The sequence below is a fragment of the Fundulus heteroclitus genome, chromosome 5 (assembly GCF_011125445.2).
Source record: "Fundulus heteroclitus isolate FHET01 chromosome 5, MU-UCD_Fhet_4.1, whole genome shotgun sequence".
Classification (NCBI taxonomy): Eukaryota; Metazoa; Chordata; class Actinopteri; order Cyprinodontiformes; family Fundulidae; genus Fundulus; species Fundulus heteroclitus.
In genome coordinates this window covers 2,269,303-2,289,066 of record NC_046365.1, presented here as the reverse complement: position 1 = coordinate 2,289,066, position 19,764 = coordinate 2,269,303, and the positions used below count along the sequence as shown (strand labels likewise).

The window sequence follows — 19,764 nt, the reverse complement described above, 5'->3', positions numbered from 1 at the left end:
TTGCTTTCTTTGTCACTCATCTACAGTTCACCAAGCATTACAAGCTTTCTACAACAATTATAGGGTTTATACTGGAATGAGTAACTCTAATTTAATCCTCTTAATGAGCTTCTCCTTCACCTTTACACCCCTGCTTGCTCATTCACATCTGCTGACCAACTGATCATGGTCATTCATAGTTCTGGGCAGAAGCTTACAGGGAACAGGGCCTTCTCTATTGGCCCCCTAAGTTATAGAACAACTTACCTTTGTACATTTGACACGCCCCTCCCCTATCCAGTTTTAAAACCCGTCTTAAAACCTATTGTTACTCATTGGCCTTCAACCTTACTGAGATTTTATCTTTCTCAACTTTTCTTGGTACTTTTATTTCTGCTGTGCTGGCTGGTTGTTTTATGTTTTATATCTAGTTTATATTATTATTTTTTTTATTGTTTAGTGTTTAGCTAAGTCGTTTTATTAGATCTTATTTTGTTTTACCTCGTGTTAAAGTGCTATTTAAATAATGATGACAATTATGATGATTATGATCACAAGAAACTTTTGCATCACCTCCCAGAAGCTGGAAAGAAAAGAGACAAAAACATTTTTCACACCTCACTTAGTAACTCAAGGAATTATTTTAAACTAAAAATTTTAGGCTAAAATAATTAACTGTTTATTGGTTGTTGTTTTTTCTTCAATCCCACCGTTATGTTTAGTAATTTCTACCAAAAGCTGCAGCATTTTGATTTAATCCATCTGAATAAAGTATTTGTAAGCCATACTCTGATTGGATGGAAAGAAAGCCGTCTGTGATTGGCGTGTAATCAAATGTGAGATCCTTTTGTTCCTAATACATTATCCATTCCATATCAGTAAAGATGATCTGCAGGATTTTTTTTCCAGTTGTGATCTGCTTTGTTTTCTGAAGTGTTCTTTTAATTTTTTGAGCAATTTCTCTTTTTCTTTTTTGCTGTGGCACAAAATGATCAGCTAAATTTATATCAGTATAGTCATGTAATCAGCACAGGTAATGGAGTTCAACAACAACCAATTTATTAATCTAATTAAAAGAAGGACAGATGTACTGAAATCATAGTCATGTTATGTCAGCATCAATTATGTCAAGCTGAGAGGTTTAGTAAGGAAGCCTTTGGGACGTCCAAGCATGTCCAGCGGTCATTAGAATGCCTTGTCCCGAGGAAAGCACATCAGAATCATGAGCCACCAGCTCAAAGCTTAATTCACAATGGCAGCATGCGGGTGTGAGAGGTCCAGCATTCACAAGGAGGAGAAGAGTTTGGAAAACAGCCATGTGACAAGAAGAGCAGAAGAGAAACCACTTCCGTTCAACAAAAGCATCCAGATAGAACAGATAGAAGTTCTATGGGACAAACAGACGAGTGCCATAAAGTTACTTTTTCTAAAGAATCATTCTTCCTTTGTTTGAAACATCTGGAAAATTATTTGTCCAAAGACAAAAGATGTGCCTACTTCCCTACTCGGTGTCATGCAAACATCGAAGCATTCTGATACGATCCATGTGTGAGCTTTCGCGTTCCATGAGGGAAGAGTGGGTTTATGACCATCAAAAATAATGTATTTCAACAATTTCCCTTCATTTTTGGTGATAATTTGTATATTTTCCAGCATGAGAAAGAAGTAATACCAAAGTGGGCCAAAGCCCGTGATAATAAAATTCAGATCTTAACCCCACTAAAAACATGTGATCAGTTTTCAAAAAGCAAGGTTATAACATTAAATATTAATATTGTGTTTAAAGTCAAAGCAAAATGCTAAGTTTATGAAGCATGAGAACATTTGCTGTGAGCCAAATATTTATGAGCTGTTGAAATTCTATTTTTTTCAAACGAAAAAACAAGCAGTTCAGGTGGAAGAATGTGTTTACTTTGTAATAAATTGAATTTAGAAAAACAAGAAAAAGAAAAAACATGGAATCAGAGAAAAACTAAAATGGATCATAGAGAAGTCTAGCGGTTCCATTTGATCTATATAACAAGGAGTTATGATCATCTCCATGCAGTAATAACCCTACTGGTTATATTTTGTAAGGATTTGGGACAATAGTTGATATACATGTCTATCATGTCACAGGAATTTATGATGTTATGAAGATGACCAACACTGGTAACATTTACTTTTTATCTAAATTGTTTGTACTGGTTAATATTATTTTTTTTAAAAGTATAAAGAAAAGTTGCAGTATGCCAGATAATATACAGCACAATTAAGCCAAAATTATTAATACTGCTTGAAAATTTAAAGTTATTTTTAAAACGAGGTGTCATTAAAAAAAATACAGCAATGATGTTTCTTATTTTTTCCTCAGCTTTTTCCCAGTATTCCTCTGAATACAGGTTGGAAGGACCCCATGCAAACACCCTCATTTTTAGCTCACTCCAAGGTTTCTCTGCTGAATTCAAATGAGGACTCTGGATGGTCCGCTCCAAAAATGGAAATAAAACCACCATATAGAAACAAAATATAATTGTTTAAACCTTATTCTGATAAGGATGGGATTGTTTTGAACTAAACTGTACAACATGTTGAAACAATCTAAAAACCATAAAAAAATCTGTCACTGGCTTTAGGTCATATCTGAGACAGCCTCTTCACTGGTTAAACAAGTTTGACTTGGGCATTTGGGTGAAAAGAGCAGCACAGTGAAAAAAGCTGAATATGTAGCCACGTTTTACTTCAGAACCACTTATGTTATTAATATGAAGATTTTATATGAGTTTTCGTTCCCGAAAGCTGCCGAGTCAGCTGGCAATTCGCTCTGGTTAGCATTCATTGCTGCCATTAGGTTAACAAGTGAGGCGTGAAAGAAGTCGAGTTATTGATTATTTTCCTGTTTTCGGCAACTAATGAATAAGTTTAAGCGATAACTCGACCTATTTAAGGAGTAGCGGCCGAGGCTGAGGTAGCAGTTGTCTACACGCTGTCCTGTCCTGCTTTCCTTCTCGGTGTCAGCTGTGTTGCATAAACAAATCCGCCGCACTGTTGTAAACATCAACGATGGAACTTTCAGCGAGCAAGTTAGTATGCGCTGTAGCCCCGCCTTTCCTTCACTCGCATTGGTCAAATGTGTAACAACGATCGTTAAACAGGATTCGGATAGGTCGGTTTTACTTTCGCTCAAAAGCTGACCGAAATCCCCGTGCTAGCTTACAGAGCTAGTTTAACTTGACAACAGAGAACAAAAATGTCGGACCTTTTTAGCAGCAGCTATTAAATAACTCGTATATTGTTTGTTGTATAAGCGTACTGTTAAGTTACGTTATGGTTTCGAGACAACCTTGTAAAAAGTCTTGCTATACCTACCTGAGTTTAGGGAATCCTCTGACAACCTGACCTGCACACTAGGACAAGTGAAAATGCTGATTTCCTGCACTCAAATGCAGCCCGCAGTCATCTCCAGAACAAACCCCGTCACAGACAGCTAAGCTGCTCTGATTCAGAAAGCTCCTTCCATCTCGGGGTTTACTATTATCACAGCGCAATCCTCTGTTTTCAGCCTCCTTCTCCTCCTCCTCATACTGTCACTGCTGCTCCTCCCCTTCCTCCGCCGTCATCGCTGAAACAACGTTGTCAGCGCTGGTCACAGTAAACAGCTTCTTTCCGTCTCCTCCGTGTTCTGCCTACAAATGCGCTATCAACAGATAAGCGTTGTTCTAGGCTTTCTCTCTCAATTTTACAAATCCCAGAAAGCAAGTCCGTGAACGCTACAACACCTTGGCATCAGTTTACGCAGTAGATACGTCATGGTGAAACAGCCAATCCCGCTTCGCGTCGTTGAGCACGCGGCAGAAACGAAACCATCAGATGCGGAAAAGTTGACCAGCTCATATTAGCTTAGAAAGGTGACGTCCTACTAGTAAATACGCCAACTAGCTAGTTAAAAGTTGTTGGTTATTGTCCTTTTAATGTTCCAGGGGCTGGGTAAGTGGTCACTAACTGCTCTGCAGCAATATAAAGGTATGTTTTATTGTATCGATGGCCTGGTTATAGTCGGCTGGTCAACAAAAGAAATAAACTACATTGTATGATCTTGTATTTGGGTTCCGATTCGTTCTAGTGCATTTAACACCCAGGACTACATTTGGTCTGTTGTACAAGACCAAAAGTACAATTCTGGTCAAAACTGATTGAACTAAACCCATTCCTGTAAACTGTATACAACACAGTTGTGACCAGTGAAACCTTTACTTGAACTGAAAACAGGGCAGATTTAGGCTCCTTTGGCTTAAGACCAGCTTTCTTATAATGTAGCTTGAAAACAATTATATCTAGTCTAGATAGTAGCAGGTTCTCTATTTTATTAATTGATTGGTGAAATCTTTTACATTTTTTATGTTCAGTGTGTGAAAACCCATACATATAAAACAGTTTAATAGAATATGTATAATACATTGTAAATGTCTTGCATTCACACTCTGCATATTGACCATTTACTTGGTCTGCTGGATGGGCTCTAACCACCTGATCTATATCTTTAGTGGGCGAGGACATTGTGTTAAGTAAAGTCAGGAAAATACGGATTATTGGAACTGATTTAGTTAAATTTTCTATATCCTAATTTTACATATAGGATCAAAAGGTTTTTAAAATGTCTAACGCTCCCAGATTTATTATGAAGTTTTGTCACTACCTTCTTCAAGGTAGTTCAAAGTTCATAATGAGGTGACATGTCAACACTTTAATCGAAGCTGCTGAAAGTTGGTTGGCAGGCATTGCTAGCCAGATAATTGTGTTGCAGTCACAATTTACGTTCAGCTGCATTTGGTTGGTGTAAAGATTGTGTAGGTCAAGTTTTTGTTTCAATCAAAGGTTAATCCTGCACTTTTAGGTTGGGTGAAACCCATCCATCCATGAATCCACTGGATTTTTTTTAGAAATTTTTAAGAAAGGAGAGCAGAGACTGTGTTCTAATTATCGAGGGATCACTCTTCTCAGCCTCCCTGGGAAAGCTTAGTCTGGGTGTGATAGAGGAGGACCAGACTGGTTGTTGAACCTTGGATCCAAGAGGAGCAGCGTTCGTTCCAGCCATGTAACAGTGGACCAGAGCTTTACCCTTGCCAAATTGGCAGGGGCATCAAGAGAGTATGTTTCTCCAGAGATATGGAGTATCTGGATGGCTTGGATGGAAAGTCTTTGTATGCCGAAAGCTAGAGAGCTGTGTCTGCATTCAAGGCACACAGTCGAGCCTGTTGACAGTGTGCGTTGGACTCCGCCAGAGCCGCCGTTAGTCACTGATCCTGCTTGTGTTCATGGACAGGATTTCTAGGCGTGGTAGTAGAAAGCAGGATGTCTGGTATGAGAACCCCAAAGTCTCGTCTAGTTCTTGTGGATGATGTGGTTCTGATGGCTTCTTCCGGCCATGGCACACAGAGTGCATGGTGCACAGAGTGCTTTTGCACACATATAAGGCTTAGATAATCAGTGAATATGAACATGATATACACTAAAAAACTTACTTTACCAACTTACTAACTGTGAAGGGTAAATTGCATACCTAAAAATCTCAAATGCTGAAGTTTATTTTGAAACCAATTGCTCCAATAAAGCGGAGCAAAAAAAATAGCTTCTACTGGAATTGTCTGATGTTTTCCTAAATATTCTCAAAAACACAGAGATGTAGTTAACTGCTGCGTTACGAGAATAAATCCTGGATTGTAGATGGTGTTCTTGAAAAAATGAGTTGAACTTTGTCACTGTTTCCTGTAGGCCACAATGCTTTCTGCAGGAGATGTTCAGAGTTGCCTCAGGAAACTGGAAACTCTGCTGCGAGCGATTAAGTACCCCGGAGATGTTGACTACAGCGGGTAAGCCTTCAGAAGTTCCCCACTAGCAGGGCTATCGTAAGCGATTGAATATTTTTCATTGAAACCTGAAGGTTGCCCCTATGGTGTGGAAAAATGTGGAATATATGGATACAAGATCCCAGGTTGAAAAACAGCTAGATTAAATGTGGATAAATATTTGCACTTCTCGGTTTTATTCCTTATCCCATTGTGTAGTTGTGTCCTTCCTTCCTTCTTTCATTCCTTGCTTCATTTTATCCTTTTTTGTGTATTTGGCTGCATCTAGTTGGTAAGGATTCTTTAGCTGAGGGGTCTTCAATTCCTGTCCTCGAGATCCAGTATCCTGGCATTTTAGATGTGTCTGTGGTCCAACACATCTGAATCAAATGGCTGAATGACCTCCTCAGGTTGCAGTCATGTTCTCCAGAGTCCTGCTAATGTCCTGATTGTCTGACTCAGGTGTGTTGAAGCAGAGACACATATAAAAGTTGCAGGACAACGGCCCTTGAGGACTGGAGAGGAAGATCCCTGCTTTAGCCAAAGCAGAAGTGCGTCAGTGCTGTCCACATAGTGCAGTCAGTAAAGGAGGAGGCAGGAAAAGCGCCTGTGCTTCCTATTATAGTTCCTTAAGCATAGAGAGCTCGTGGTGTCCCTTACTGGCAGTAAGGAGCCATAAGGAATCCCACAATCTTTTGCATGACATGATGTATAAGCACAGCCCGCTTCATGGAAATGAACAAACATGTCTGGAGAGAAGAGATCCAATAGATCACTGATTGCCAAAGTTGAGGTCATGGACCAACAAGCATGGGGTCATGAGATCCTTTACATAAAATAAACCTAATAAAAATGATAAAGATGAAGAATATTTATGTTATAGTTTTTAAAGATATAACAAAAACCTTATTTTGAAAATAGTCAAAACCAAACCCCCTGACTGTTGATGCTGCTTGCATTATTATTATACCCATGATCAATTGGCTTTGTAGAAATACTTGTATACTTAGCCAATGTTTTGGGTCGTGAGTCCATTCTGGTACTGTTTTGTGGGTCAGTAGCTGAAAAGTTTGGGAACCTTTGTGATAGTTGGTGTAACAGCAAGGTTTTTAAATCAAAGGAAGCAATGAAACCTCTTGTTTTCTTCCTTCCTTATGTCTTTTCTTGCTTTCGCCCTTTGTTTTCAGCCCATCAATTAATGTTGCAGTAGATTATTTTTGTATAAATATGTTTTTTACATATTTGTTAAAACTGTCACTACAGATATTATCCTGACATATAATCTAAAAAAATCAAGCTCCTCTGGTTCTTCCCAGTGGTCCTAGTGCCATTTGTGGAAATACACCGCTCCCAATCAGAAACAACCAATCAGAGCCAGGAGGAATGTCTGCCGCTGACTAGTTGCTGGCAGTGTCCATCACTCTAGTTTACAGACTGCTCACGCTCCATCCCCCGCACAGCGCTATCATGATTCACGCTCAAGATTGTGGCTGGGCTGCAGCTGTGTGGAAAAATGGCAGAAAAACAATCTGCTTTACAGGAAAACTGTCAATTTCTGAAGTGGCACCTGCTCAGAAAACAAAGACAGGTAAACATTGGAGCAGCACAGCAGGTTGTGCTGTGGAGGATAAGCTGTGAAGGGAGGGCTGTAGCGCAGCAGAGAGAACCTAGAAGGTGTGCTTTTCAAATTTTTAGTCTAAATGGTAAATGGCTTGTACTTGTATAGGGCTTTATCAAGTCCAACGATCTCCAAAGCGCTTTACACTACAGTCAGTCATTCACCCATTCACACACACATTCACACCCTGATGGTGGTGAGCTATGTTAGTAGCTACAGCTGCCCTGGAGCAGACTGACAGAGGCGAGGCTGCCATACAACGACGCCACCGGGCCCTCTGACCACCGCCAGAGCCATAGTTTTCTTAAAACTCCCTACTGCAGCTTTAATTTTGAAGTTTTGTATGCAATATTTACAAAATGGGTCTAAAGGACTCTGGAAATATTTGAGTTTTCATCTGAAAAGTGTGTAAGGACCCTGTATTCATTAAGGTGGTGAATTGTGAAGGAATTAAAGTTATAAAGTTTGCTTTTTATTTGTATGATGCCATGAAGGTAATAATATAAAACCTGTTTTTAAGGAGAACTACTTTGATTTTGCCACAGAATTGATACTGTGTTCTTTGGCATTATAGGGATTCTTAGCATACTGTTAGAAGTTCACTTTCATGGTTTAAGGGCCCAGTACCAGCATAGCACGGGTCTTAACCAAGTTCATGCTTGGCTAGAAATAAGTTACCTTGTGAATTATTAGTTGAAATCTTTCATTATGTCATGAAATAAATAAGGACATATTTTGAAATCATCACAGTTTACAGTGACCTGCAAAAAGTATCCGCCCTTCTTTGCCTTTTCATGGTTTGTTGCCTCACAAGCCAGAATTAAAATAGATTTGCACCATTTCATTTACAGAACATGCCTACACCTTTTGAAGATGTGTTTTTTTTTTTTCTACTGTGAAGCAAACAGCAATTAGTAAAAAAATAACAGACAAGCATGCATAACTGTTACCTAGCCAGGCAGATTGACAATGTGTAGCACTTTCTGTTCTGCGCATTATCAATCTTGTTAGGAGAGCTCCTTGGTCTTCATGGTGTGATGCCTCTTGCTTAGTGCTGCTGCAGCATCTGGGGCCTTTCAGGGAAGGTGTGTTTATACTGACAGATCATATGACACTTAGATTGCACACAGGGCACTTCATTTTACTAACTACGTGACTTTTGAAGGTAAGTGGTTGGACCAGAACGTTTTAGAGGCTTCGTAGCAAAGGAAGTCAATCAAAGGTCTTTGAGACACCGGCTCAGAAGTCACACATAACACACAAACAAGACGTAATGTTCATGTAGTTGAATGCACCGACATGACCTATGAGAAGCTGATAAGCACGCAAATAGTCCTTAGCATCTGATAGATTTAAATGTTCAAGTCAAAAAAGGAAGATAGCAGTCACTTTACATTATGATGTAAATTATTGTGAATTACTGTGTGACTGCATGAATGTATCAGACAAACATTCCCAGGGAAGTTAAAACGTGTGCAAATTCTCATTAGTAGAAACTGAATGTTCAAGTTTATTGATGCTCATGTCAAAAGGAATGTACTAGACATTCCCATAGAAGTCAAAGTTGTGCAACTAGCCATTAGCATCTCATCTGATTTAAATGTTTAAGTCAAAGAAGACAGCAGCCACTTTACAGAACGATGTGAAATATTGTGCAGTTTGCTTGGATGTGTCAGACAAACAAACAGAGCAGATAGACATTAGTGTGTGAGAGATAGCGTACATAATTCTCAATTGGATCAAGAACCCATGGAACCAGCAGCATGTTTGTAAAATGCAACAGACTATGAAATGGGCTTGTGGTTTATTTGATTCTCAGCGGGGACAAGAAGCAGTTTTTAAGTCTATTAGTTTTTTTATTTATCGTTCTTGAATCGTTTTCCTGATGGAAGTGGGTCAAACAGCACATTGCCGGGTGGGTGGGATCATTGGCAATATGTCTGACCCTTTTTTGGACTTATGTAGCATAGACTGTGTCTAGATCTTCCAGACAGCATCCCACAATCCTCTGTGCCAAGTCCTTCCTCTTCTGTGCCGTGCAGCTCCCAAAATTTTAAAAACATTTAAATTGTGTCTTGGTATGTCCTTAATATCAGTTCAAATTATGTTGAGTCAAAATTATAGTAGCCTTTAGAGGGCCGGATGATTCCTTTTCTACAGCCCATAATCAGATAGGTGGGTTGAATAACAACTTCCTGTTACATGTGTCCTGACTATGATGGTGTTTGTTTGTGCTTTAGGCTTTCCAAAGGAGACCCCTCCACTTTTCTGCCCATAGTGAGCTTCACCCTCACCTCCTTCTCTCCACCCTTTGCTGAGCAGCTTGTGGCAGCTGGACTGGAAATGACTGGCAAAACCGACCTCAGATTCACCGACACACTTTATAAGGTAACATGGACTCACGGTGGAAGCGGAATAAGAAAGGCTCTGTTACCTAACGATCTGTTGACTAAAGAATAACACAAGCCTCTGCCTGCATTGGAGAGTTTTTAACTTTTTACCTTACAGATGTTTGTAATGATACACTTCTGAGACTTGGGAATGACGTATAGTGGAGTTGTATCAATTCACAGAGTCATAGGTTGTGCTGGTGAGTGGTGGCATATTAGTTATAGAACAGGGCATCTGCATTCTGGAGAGGCTGCAATGTTCTGGGATCGCATCCCACAAACTGCCACTCTGGGTCCCTGAGCAGGACCCTTAGCCCCAGAATGCACCCCAGGTGCCAGAAAGATCAGATCAGTGGGTTGAAGGCAGAGGAGGAATTTCATTGGAATGTGTGTTGCAATAGCACACACAAATAATTATTGTTAGTTTTTTGACTGATTGTGTACATTTATTGCATCCAGGTTCTAAGAGATATGTTCCACTATAAGCCCATACTGACCAAACAGCAGTTCCTCCAGTGGGGTTTCTCTCAAAGGAAAATCTCCTTCATCTGTGACATCATTAATCTGGTCCTGCAGAGACACAAGCAGCTCAACAAGGTAAAACGGACACTTTGAGACTTTGACGACTGGGCAATTGATCCTCAAAGGTGATTGGGGACAGATTTGATTCAATGTAACGTAGATGAAACGGAATAGGTGCAGACATGACTTAGCACAGGCTTTTTCTCAAATCTAAGCCAATTTTAAAATTTGGTATCAGCAAGTGTGGACTTGGTCATGATCTGCTGTTTCATCCTAATAGTACAATGAAAATAAAAATAAATAGTTCAGCAAATGTAATGAATGAGTGCATGGAGATATTTTAAGACATACAATGTAGCTAACAAAAAAAAGCAGTTTTCCCTTCCTCTCTTCATTAATATTGAAGCCGCTCTCTGTATACAACCATCCATCCGTTGTCTATACCTGCTTATAAGGTCACAAGAGACTGGTGTCTATTCTTAGCGGTCACTGACTGAGGCGGGGTACTCACCGGACAGATTGCAAGTCTGTTAGAAGTAACCCAGAGATGCACAGGAAAAACAACCACACACACACACACACACACACACACACACACACTTTTTTTTTCAATATTTATTCCGGAGTGTGCCTTGACTTCCATTCATTTTCAACCCCTTCTTTGGCCTAACCCCAAACCTAAACCTAATTGACACCTTAGTCCTAAACCAACCCTAGCCTAGAAAAACGTGAGGATGAACAAAAGGTCCTCACTTTACATCAAAGTCCTCACTTCACTAGTAAAATGGACAAAGAAAATGTCACTCAGCTGCAAGTAAAAGTACACACAGACAATTTAGAGCAGGTTGTCAAACTCATTTCAATAGTGGGCCACTATGAAGTCATTAAAAGGGACCTGTATAGATGACACTTTTGCTTTTAAAATTTCATTCCAGTTCACATTAAAATGTTTAAAAATGCACAGTAACATAAAAGTAGCACCCTTAGGCCCAGTTTATACAATTTATTTGCAAAAAGAAAAAAAAAATTTGATATTGGGATGAGTTACACTTTAAACCCATCATTCTTCATCACTTTTTTCTTTTTGGACATTTCTAGGTTGCTTTAATGTGTTGTGAAAAAACTGATTGGCAGGTGCTGTTACTACACAGTAAAAAAAAAACATCAACATTCACTACAGGAGGCACAGTGTCAGCCACTTTATACACTATCAGGGCAGTCAAACTTTTTTACAGTAGCAGGCCACACACTATCAGGTAGGAGGGTGCACTTATGCCGGTGCCCGAGCCCCGGAGGGGAGAATTTTGAAAAACAGAGTCTCCCTGATGTATTTTGGAAGCTTTCAAGACAGGTGAATATTTAAAGAATAGAGTCAGAGTGCATGTTTTAAATTGAATAAAAGCAGAAAAAGTGAATGATCAATTCTTCAAAAACAACCTTTTTTTTAATTATTCTTAAAACATTTTTTCACATGTTATCATCATGTTTTAACAAGGTTTTGAACAAATGTGCATAAAATTAGTTGAATTTGAATTACTAGCACCATATAAAACAGATAAGATTAGGTGAATATATGACAATTTACTAACTTCCGAGCGCGCAGTGAGACAACACACGCGCGCTCAGTCCTTCTCTGCTCGCGCGCTCGACCTGCTCATTCCATGCTCAACACCAGCTGTGCTGTGCGCTCGCTTGGCTGTTTCTCTGCGAGCGTCGCGCAGTTTTTTAGAGTTGAGCTCGGATTGGTTCCTGCGCGCTCAACCAGAAGGCACAAATATCGCTCCATTATATATTCGGGGAAATGTAGGCGGCGGCAAGAGCTGCTATAGACGGCGATTTGCCACTGTTGACCGGCTACTTTTGACTGCCCTGCACTATGCTTCTACTTTATGACATGATATGCCTTTTTTGGCTATTTGAGGGGCCGGATAAATTGCCTTGACGGGCCGGATTCGGCCCACAGGCCTTGAGTTTGACATATGATTTAGAGAGACCAATGTATGCAATGAGAGAATAAGCAAACTCCATGCAGAAAAAGTCCTGACCAGGTTCTAACCTAGAAGATTCCTGACGCAAGGCTACAAAGCAGACAACTGTTCCATTGTTTGGCCCTGTATAACGTATAATTAGTTCATATAACCTCTGCTTAAAGTATTCATTGATTACAAAAGGCACAATAATTCCCCCTGTTGTGCAATTACACATTGTTTTAAAGTTATTTAAGTTTGGATTTTCGCTGATGCAACAGGGTGATCTGGCAAAGAACATCTGTAATCACAGCATCTTTAGTTGGGTTTGCAATAAGATTCATTAGTTCCTAAATCTTTTTGTCGCTTTGAGCAAGGTTAAAACTATTTAAATGGCTCCACTCATCTGCAGATAAGTTAATGAGGTCGGCAACGACAACCTTCTGCCTCTCTATGTCTGCTGGGTCGACAACAGGTGCAGCTTCAGATGTGAGAAGGTCTGGCTCCATCTTACTAACACAAAACAAACAGAAGTTATGAAGAAACTTTCAAAATATCAAGATCCAGTCTGTGCACGCCTAGCTATGCATGTACAGGGTTTCCGCGGGGCATTAAAAATCATTAAAAGTCATTAAATGAATTTTTTTTAAAATTAAGGCCTTGATTGGCATTAAAAGTCATTAAATGTGATTATCTGTGGCATTCAAAATGCTTTATTTCTTTTCTAAAAAAATACGTTCATAAACACAGTTTTGTCATATATATTATATCAGATATAACTGATTTGGCGTGTTTGCATGGAACAAAACACACTGAACTGCTTCCGGTTGATCGTAAAGCCGTATGTTTTTACAATGTTCTGAAAAGAAGCTCGAGGTGGAGAAAGAGCTAGAGAATGGGGAGAATGCAAATTTCAACAAAAGTGGATGGAAAATGAGGAATTGGGGACATGGCTGCAGCCTGTCGACAGTAAAGATGATGAAGGATTTTGGCCTGTTTTTAAAAAAATATTAAGCTTTGCACAATGGGTGTCAATGCTTCACGATCTCACATGAAGTCGGACAGTGTAGTCCAGAGTGTACGCGGGTATACGGCGTATACCCACTTATTTTTCAGTCAGAATTACGTATACCATCTTCTGGAGCGATATTTGTGTCTTTTGTTTGAGCGCGCAGTGAGTCAGGTATTCAGCATTTAAACATCACGCGCGCATGCTCAAAACTGATAAACCCTTCTCAGCTCACTATCTTCGCACTCGGTTCTGTGTCTGTCTGAATACTTCTATCACAGCTATTTATATATATATATATATATATATATATATATATATATATAAAAATGAGATGATGGCATTATAATTATTTCTTTATTTTATATAAATTTATAAATCATTTTAAAAGTATTTAGAAACAGGTGTGCAAGTTGACCATTCAACATGTAGCTTATGACGACACTATTCTTTCAGTGTTAAGATGCTAAACCTTTAGGAATTATGAGCTCTGTAGCGCCTGCTTTGACCTTTCTTTAGGAGTTAGTAGCTGCAAGGCTTAACCTTTTAAGGAATTACTAGCTTTTTAAGCTTATGCTTCTCACCTTTTATTTTAAGGGAAATTCACAATTTTAGCTTTATGAGCAACCCCCTTTACAGATAAACAGGGTGGCACCTCAGATTAACTAGAAGTTAAATCTGAAAACAAATCTGTTCTACACAACAACAAGATAAGCTCTTAAAATGTCTTATTAGACAAATATGCCTCACCAAGATACTCGCATGTAGTCAGAGCAAAGAGAGGAGAGCTGCTCTGTTCCTTCATCGCCAATGTATCCCACACTGAATTACAAAGCGTGTTAAAATATAATATTTTTAATATATTTTTTTCTCTGAAACTGTTGCACTAAAACAATTCCCTGAATCTTAATCTCTTATTCACCTTGTTCACTCTGTGTGCCTCTGATAACTGTGGTTTTGGTAATAAATTGTTTTATGCAGAGGTGTCAAAAGTATTCACATCTGTCACTCAAGCAGAAGTATAGATGCTAGGGTTTAAAAATACTTGTGTACAAGTAGAAGTATCAACTCAAACCTTTTACTTAAGTAAAACTACAAAAGTAACAGATATAAAGCTATTTAAAGTATTAAAGTAGAAGTATCCCCCCACCCCCCCATTACTATAATAGTATAGTATGATGTTACTATTGAAAAAATTGGGATTGACTGTTTCACCCACATATGTTGATTGAAAACAAACCACTTAGTACAAAGTAAATATATTAAAGGTCCATATAGGTGCATTGCTGAGCATCAACATGGGTTTCATGGAGCAGACAATCTGATGTTTGGTTGCCTATAACTACTGGTGCAAGACTTCAGAGACATATTATCAATAATATTTTACTTGTTATTATTAGAATGTAAATACCACAGCAACTGATGAGGGCAACAAATGCGAGATAACTGAACTGGACATGAAAATTAGTGCATTATCCTCTTATGACAATTACCCTTGTGTGGTTGGCTGTATACAGTACACACTGTTGTCAAAATGAATGATTAATCCTAGCGGTTAATCAAAAACTGAAAAAAGGCAAATAACAAAGTGATCCTAAATATACAATGTTCTTCTACGTTTGTTCTTCCTGACAATCCTCTCAAGGCTGCGATTCTCCCCGATGCTGGTTCACCTTTTTCTTCCTTCCACAACCAGTACTGATTGGTCCATTACTGCCTCCCTCCACAATCAAAATCACTCTTCAGGTAGCGCCATTTATCAGAATATATGTTTTTTATTGACAGGCTAGAACAAAAACAAGAAATAAAACAGAAGTAACGAGACTATCTTTAAAATGTAAGGAGTAGAAGTAAAAAGTAGGCTAAAAGCTAATTACTCCACGAAAGTATAAATAACCAAACTTTCTACTTAAATAATGTAATGAAGTATTTGTTCTTAGTTACTTGACACCTCTCGTTTTATGTGTCGTGGATTCAGACAATGTATTTAATTCATAAATTATTTCAAAAGGTTCATTTCTAGATCCATACAAGTTCATATATTGAGAAATAAATATGCTAAATTGAAAAAATTTAGAGATTTTATTTTATTAATAAACTAACATTTATTACTATATAGACACACAAAAGTACCAGAAATGGATACCGTTAAATACTTGTATGGATTCCCAGGTACTGGGTATCTGTACCGCATCGTTCAAATATGAAAGGTACCCATGCCTAAATATCTCTTCCTAATGATTTTACAAAGTTTGTTTTTTGTATTTTGAATAAACTATAGAGATGGAGCCGTAATGCTATTGCAGAGTGTATTGCCAGCCTGTGTTTGTGTTTCATAGCCTAGAGTGAGATGTCCTGCTGCGCACATCAGAAAAGAACCTCTTCTGACACCCACTGATGCAGATGCTGTAAGTCTGATACTGAGACCAGAATATTTTACAAGTGGTGCACAACAAGCTTAGTGCTGAGAAAATATCCAGTATTGCACACAAAAAAATACAGCAGCTCTGAAAATAGATCAGAGCTATTTTCAGAGTTAACAAGACTTCCTGTTTTCTTTTTAACCAAGTGCCATTTTGTTTTAGGTGTCCAAAAAGCCGTTTGTTGAAGATCACAGAAGAAATCTGTCCTCTTTCACCAATCTGGTCAAAGGGGGAGCTTTGTACTCTGAGGATGTAGACTCTACGTCTCATACTGAAGGATCCTCCTCTGGTTCCCCTGGACTCCCAACACCACCAGATGAAGAGAGGTCAAAGGAAAACCTTTTCTTTGTGAGTCAAATTAAAACAAAATAAATCAGCACATAGATTATATAAAATTGTTAAAGGCTCTGGTTTAAGCGTAGGAACTTTAGATCTGTCTGTCTCCTTTCAATTTAATTCAATTCAATTTTATTCATAGAGCGCCAATTCATGAAGCCTGTCATCTCAAGGCACTTTACAAAGTCAAATTGAATCATATTATACAGATTGGTCAAAAATGTCCTATATAAGGAAACCAGTTGATTGCATCAAAGTCCCGACAAGCAGCATTCACTCCTGGAGAAGCGTAGAGCCACAGGGAGAGTCGTCTGCATTGTCCATGGCTTTGCAGCAATCCCTCATACTGAGCAAGCATGAAGCGACAGTGGAAAGAAAAACTCCCCATTAACGGGAAGGAAAAACCTCCAGCAGAACCGGGCTCAGTATGAACGGTCATCTGCCTTGACCAACTGGGGGTTACGGAAGACAGAGCAGAGACACAACAAGAGAGACAAAAAAGCACAGAAGCACACATTGATCTAGTAATCTGTTCTACATTAGATGGTAGTAGCGGGTGATCTGTCTTCCCTGGATGATGTCACAGTTAACAGAATGCCAGACCAGGTGTACCTACTATGAAGATAAAAGAGAGAGAACATAAAGTTAAAAGCTGAAATGACAACAGTCATTTCAATGTAATACAATGCATATCTGGTAAACAGTAGAACTCAGTAGACTGAGAAAAATAGGCCCCGATGTCCTCCAGTAGCCTAAGCCTATAGCAGCATAACTATAGAGATAGCTCAGGGTAACCTAAGCCACTCTAGTTATAAGCTTTGTCAAAAAGGAAAGTTTTAAGATTAGTCTTAAAAGTAGACAGGGTGTCTGCCTCACGGACCAAAACTGGGAGTTGGTTCCACAGGAGAGGAGCCTGATAGCTAAAGGATCTGCCTCCCATTCTACTTTTAGAGACTCTAGGAACCACCAGCAGACCTGCAGTCTGAGAGCAAAGTGCTCTGTTAGGAACATATGGGGTAATCAGATCTCTGATATATGATGGAGCTTGATTATTAAGGGCTTTATATAAATCAATTTATATATATAATTTTAAATTCTATTCTTGATTTAACAGGAAGCCAATGAAGGGAAGCTAAAATTGGGGAAATATGATCCCGCTTGTTGATTTTCATCAGAACTCTTGCTGCAGCATTTTGGATCAACTGAAGACCTTTCAATTGCATTTGTCTATTAACATGAACAGCAATAAAAATTTTTGATAACTCCTACTGCATCTCCATTCTGATAACGAGGACCACCACAGCTGGTGACACGTAGAAATGGGATTCAGGATTTGATGATTTATTTACTGTTGAACAGAAGTTTTTGTAATGAACCATTTTCTCGTGTCTTTCAGTCATCAGAGATAGAGGGAAGACTATCAGCGCTGGAGGCTAATATAGACACTCTCATGTCTGGCCTCAACAAGCTGAATATTCTGGAGAAACGGCTTGAGGATCTGGAAAAGAGTAAAAATGCAGAGAAGGTTTAAAAAAAATGTTCTTAAACCTTTAAACATCTTTAGCCGCCCCTTGTACTTCTTGGTAGGCTACAGTAATTCCACAGCATTGATGGTTAAATAAGTGTGATATTCTGTGTTTGTCATGTTCATTTTCAGAATGATGGGGAAGTTATTATGGTACCTAAAGAAAGCTGGGAGAACCTGATGAGTAGAGTGTTGTTACTGGAAACTCAGCTGGAACTGAGGAAACCACAGGTAGGACGTGATGAAACTGGAACAATTATTCACTAATCTGTGAAGGAAACCAAACGTAAGGTTGATTAGCAGCATGCGAGTCCATGTGTATTTATTGTTTGATACTTGCAGTGTATGTTCCCATTTTATGAATACTCTGCTTTTGATTTGTTTTTTTTTGTAGCTTGATGTTTCATTGCCCTCCCAGCTGCTTCCTTCCTCCCATGCTTCTCTTTCAGCGGTAGACGCTTCACAGGTGAGAGCAGTCCTCTTCTGATGGGTGTGAATATTTAGCAAGACAATTAACGATCAGTAAATTGGGGGTTGGGGTTTCCATGTGGCACAGCAAGCAGGGGATATCTTGAAATGAATGGCTTTTATACAGTTAAGCCCAGAATGATACCCTTACCCTGACAGATTTACATTTAAAATGATTTTCATTCAATTAAGAAATTTGTCTCTGATAGGAAAGGAGACTAACCTGACTCTCGTCAGATGGATGTTGATCGGCAGAGTGGAGCTCTGCGGAACGACATCCATCAGGTGAGAGTCAGGTTAAATCAAAATTGCACTAAAAATATAATATATAGCCTTCTCAAGTAAGCAATGGAAGAATCTTTGGGGCCACTGGATTAATCAAGCTCTTCTTCACTTTTGGAATTTTGCCGATTTATCTTTGTTGATGAGCTCCCAGTGCTTGAGGTTGGAAGGCCTTCTTGCCATCACCCTAATCTTTTATACAGATTCTCTGTCAGGTTCAAGTTGGAAATCTGGCCAGGCAAATCATTGATATTACTTCCATGCATTAGAAATATGCTGGTAAAATAAAAAAAATAATGTGCTAAACCTAAATCTGCCAGGGGTAGGAATATTTTTGGATTCAACTGTGGATGAAGGCTGATGGCATCTTTTTCCCACAGTTGTTACGAGACAGAAACAGTAGACATGGTTAGTTTAAAATAGTTAGTGAGGGTGCTTGTGTTAGTCTGTTGTTGTTGTACTGGTATACAGGGTTATTTGCTGGGTCAGACACAGATGTTTGGAAGTAATGAGGCTACACAACACATTTGCAGATGTTTCAGTTTTCCTCATAAAAACAGTTCAACAGAAAACAAGACAAACAGAGATCTTTGTTGTCTTTTCATGTCACCTTAAATATCATGGGCATGTTTAAGTGTCTTTCTCCAAGTTTTGGATTTTCTTTCTTTTTCAGATGTTACGTTTTCATAAGAAGGGTTATAACTTTTTTTCTCACATTTTATAAATGTCTTCAACATAGAGAATACACATTTTGCATTTACAATGCATTCATGTCAAACCTGGTGGCTCTCTTGTTCTTCCTTCCTTGTTCAGGATGACCTAAAGGAAAGACTGCAGAGGATTACTAACATGTAAGTTTTACTTTTACAACAAAATTTTCCAATAAGTGCCCAGTTCTCTTCTGCAGTTTTTGTGTGTTTATCTATCATACATTTTTATTAAATGTCTATATTTATATTTCCAAGAAACGTATTTCTATTTGCCTTTTTTGTGTATTGTACCTAAAAGGTCTTCATTGAGAGAGAAGTGGAACCAAAGTCAGATACTTTGTTGTATGAAGCAGCTTGGTGATTAAACCTGGTTCTGATCTTTCTGTAGGATGAAGGACACGTCTACTCTGTTGAAGAACAAAGAGTCCTGTCCAACACCTTGCAAGTGAATTCTGACAGTGGGTTCACATCCTGGGACTTAATATTATAGGAAATGACTTCACAATTTTGGCACACCTTTCTGTTCTATTAAAAGTACATCCATGAATCCCTAATTATCACCTTTGTTAATGCACTAAATTTGGTGTATTAGAGGTGTGTCTGGTTCAGTTTGGGGAGTTTGGGGCCTGGCTAGTGTAGGGTGTCCCAGTGAGGTGGAAGCATGTTTCTGTTTTTGTGGTGAAGTGTGGGTGTGGCTCGGTTCAGTTGGG

The 19,764-nt window shown here is 38.9% G+C and overlaps 2 protein-coding genes across 4 annotated transcripts in view; one reads left to right on the top strand and one right to left on the bottom strand.

Annotated features, from left to right (window-relative positions):
- fbxo8 (F-box protein 8) overlaps positions 1-3,691 on the bottom strand; it is an 18,310-nt gene extending 14,619 nt beyond the window's left edge. The window contains exon 1 of one of the 2 annotated variants that reach the window (XM_021311879.2): positions 3,328-3,691. The gene's annotated coding sequence lies outside the window, so the exon portion shown is untranslated. The remainder of the gene's footprint in view (positions 1-3,327) is intronic. The other variant, XM_012854801.3, reaches the window with a different exon arrangement.
- On the top strand, positions 3,617-19,764 carry cep44 (centrosomal protein 44). 2 transcript variants are annotated; one of them, XM_036136715.1, is made up of 11 exons: positions 3,617-3,866; positions 5,731-5,828; positions 9,663-9,810; positions 10,272-10,409; positions 15,650-15,718; positions 15,896-16,081; positions 17,466-17,594; positions 17,727-17,825; positions 17,989-18,060; positions 19,158-19,195; positions 19,443-19,764. In XM_036136715.1, the coding sequence occupies exons 2-11, from the start codon at positions 5,737-5,739 to the stop codon at positions 19,501-19,503; spliced, it is 1,032 nt and encodes a 343-aa protein (XP_035992608.1). In that variant the 5' UTR covers positions 3,617-3,866; positions 5,731-5,736; the 3' UTR covers positions 19,504-19,764. The 2 variants fall into 2 exon arrangements, with proteins under 2 accessions (XP_035992608.1, XP_035992607.1); XM_036136714.1 differs by having other exon boundaries at positions 3,618-3,945.

Bases quoted from the DNA above. Each gene is read 5' to 3' on its own strand.
- cep44 (XM_036136715.1), top strand. From the start codon at position 5,737: ATGCTTTCTGCAGGAGATGTTCAGAGTTGCCTCAGGAAACTGGAAACT. The intron at 5,829-9,662 runs GTAAGCCTTCAG...TTTGTGCTTTAG, and splicing joins GGAGATGTTGACTACAGCGG to GCTTTCCAAAGGAGACCCCT. The intron at 17,826-17,988 runs GTAGGACGTGAT...TTTTTTTTGTAG, and splicing joins TGGAACTGAGGAAACCACAG to CTTGATGTTTCATTGCCCTC.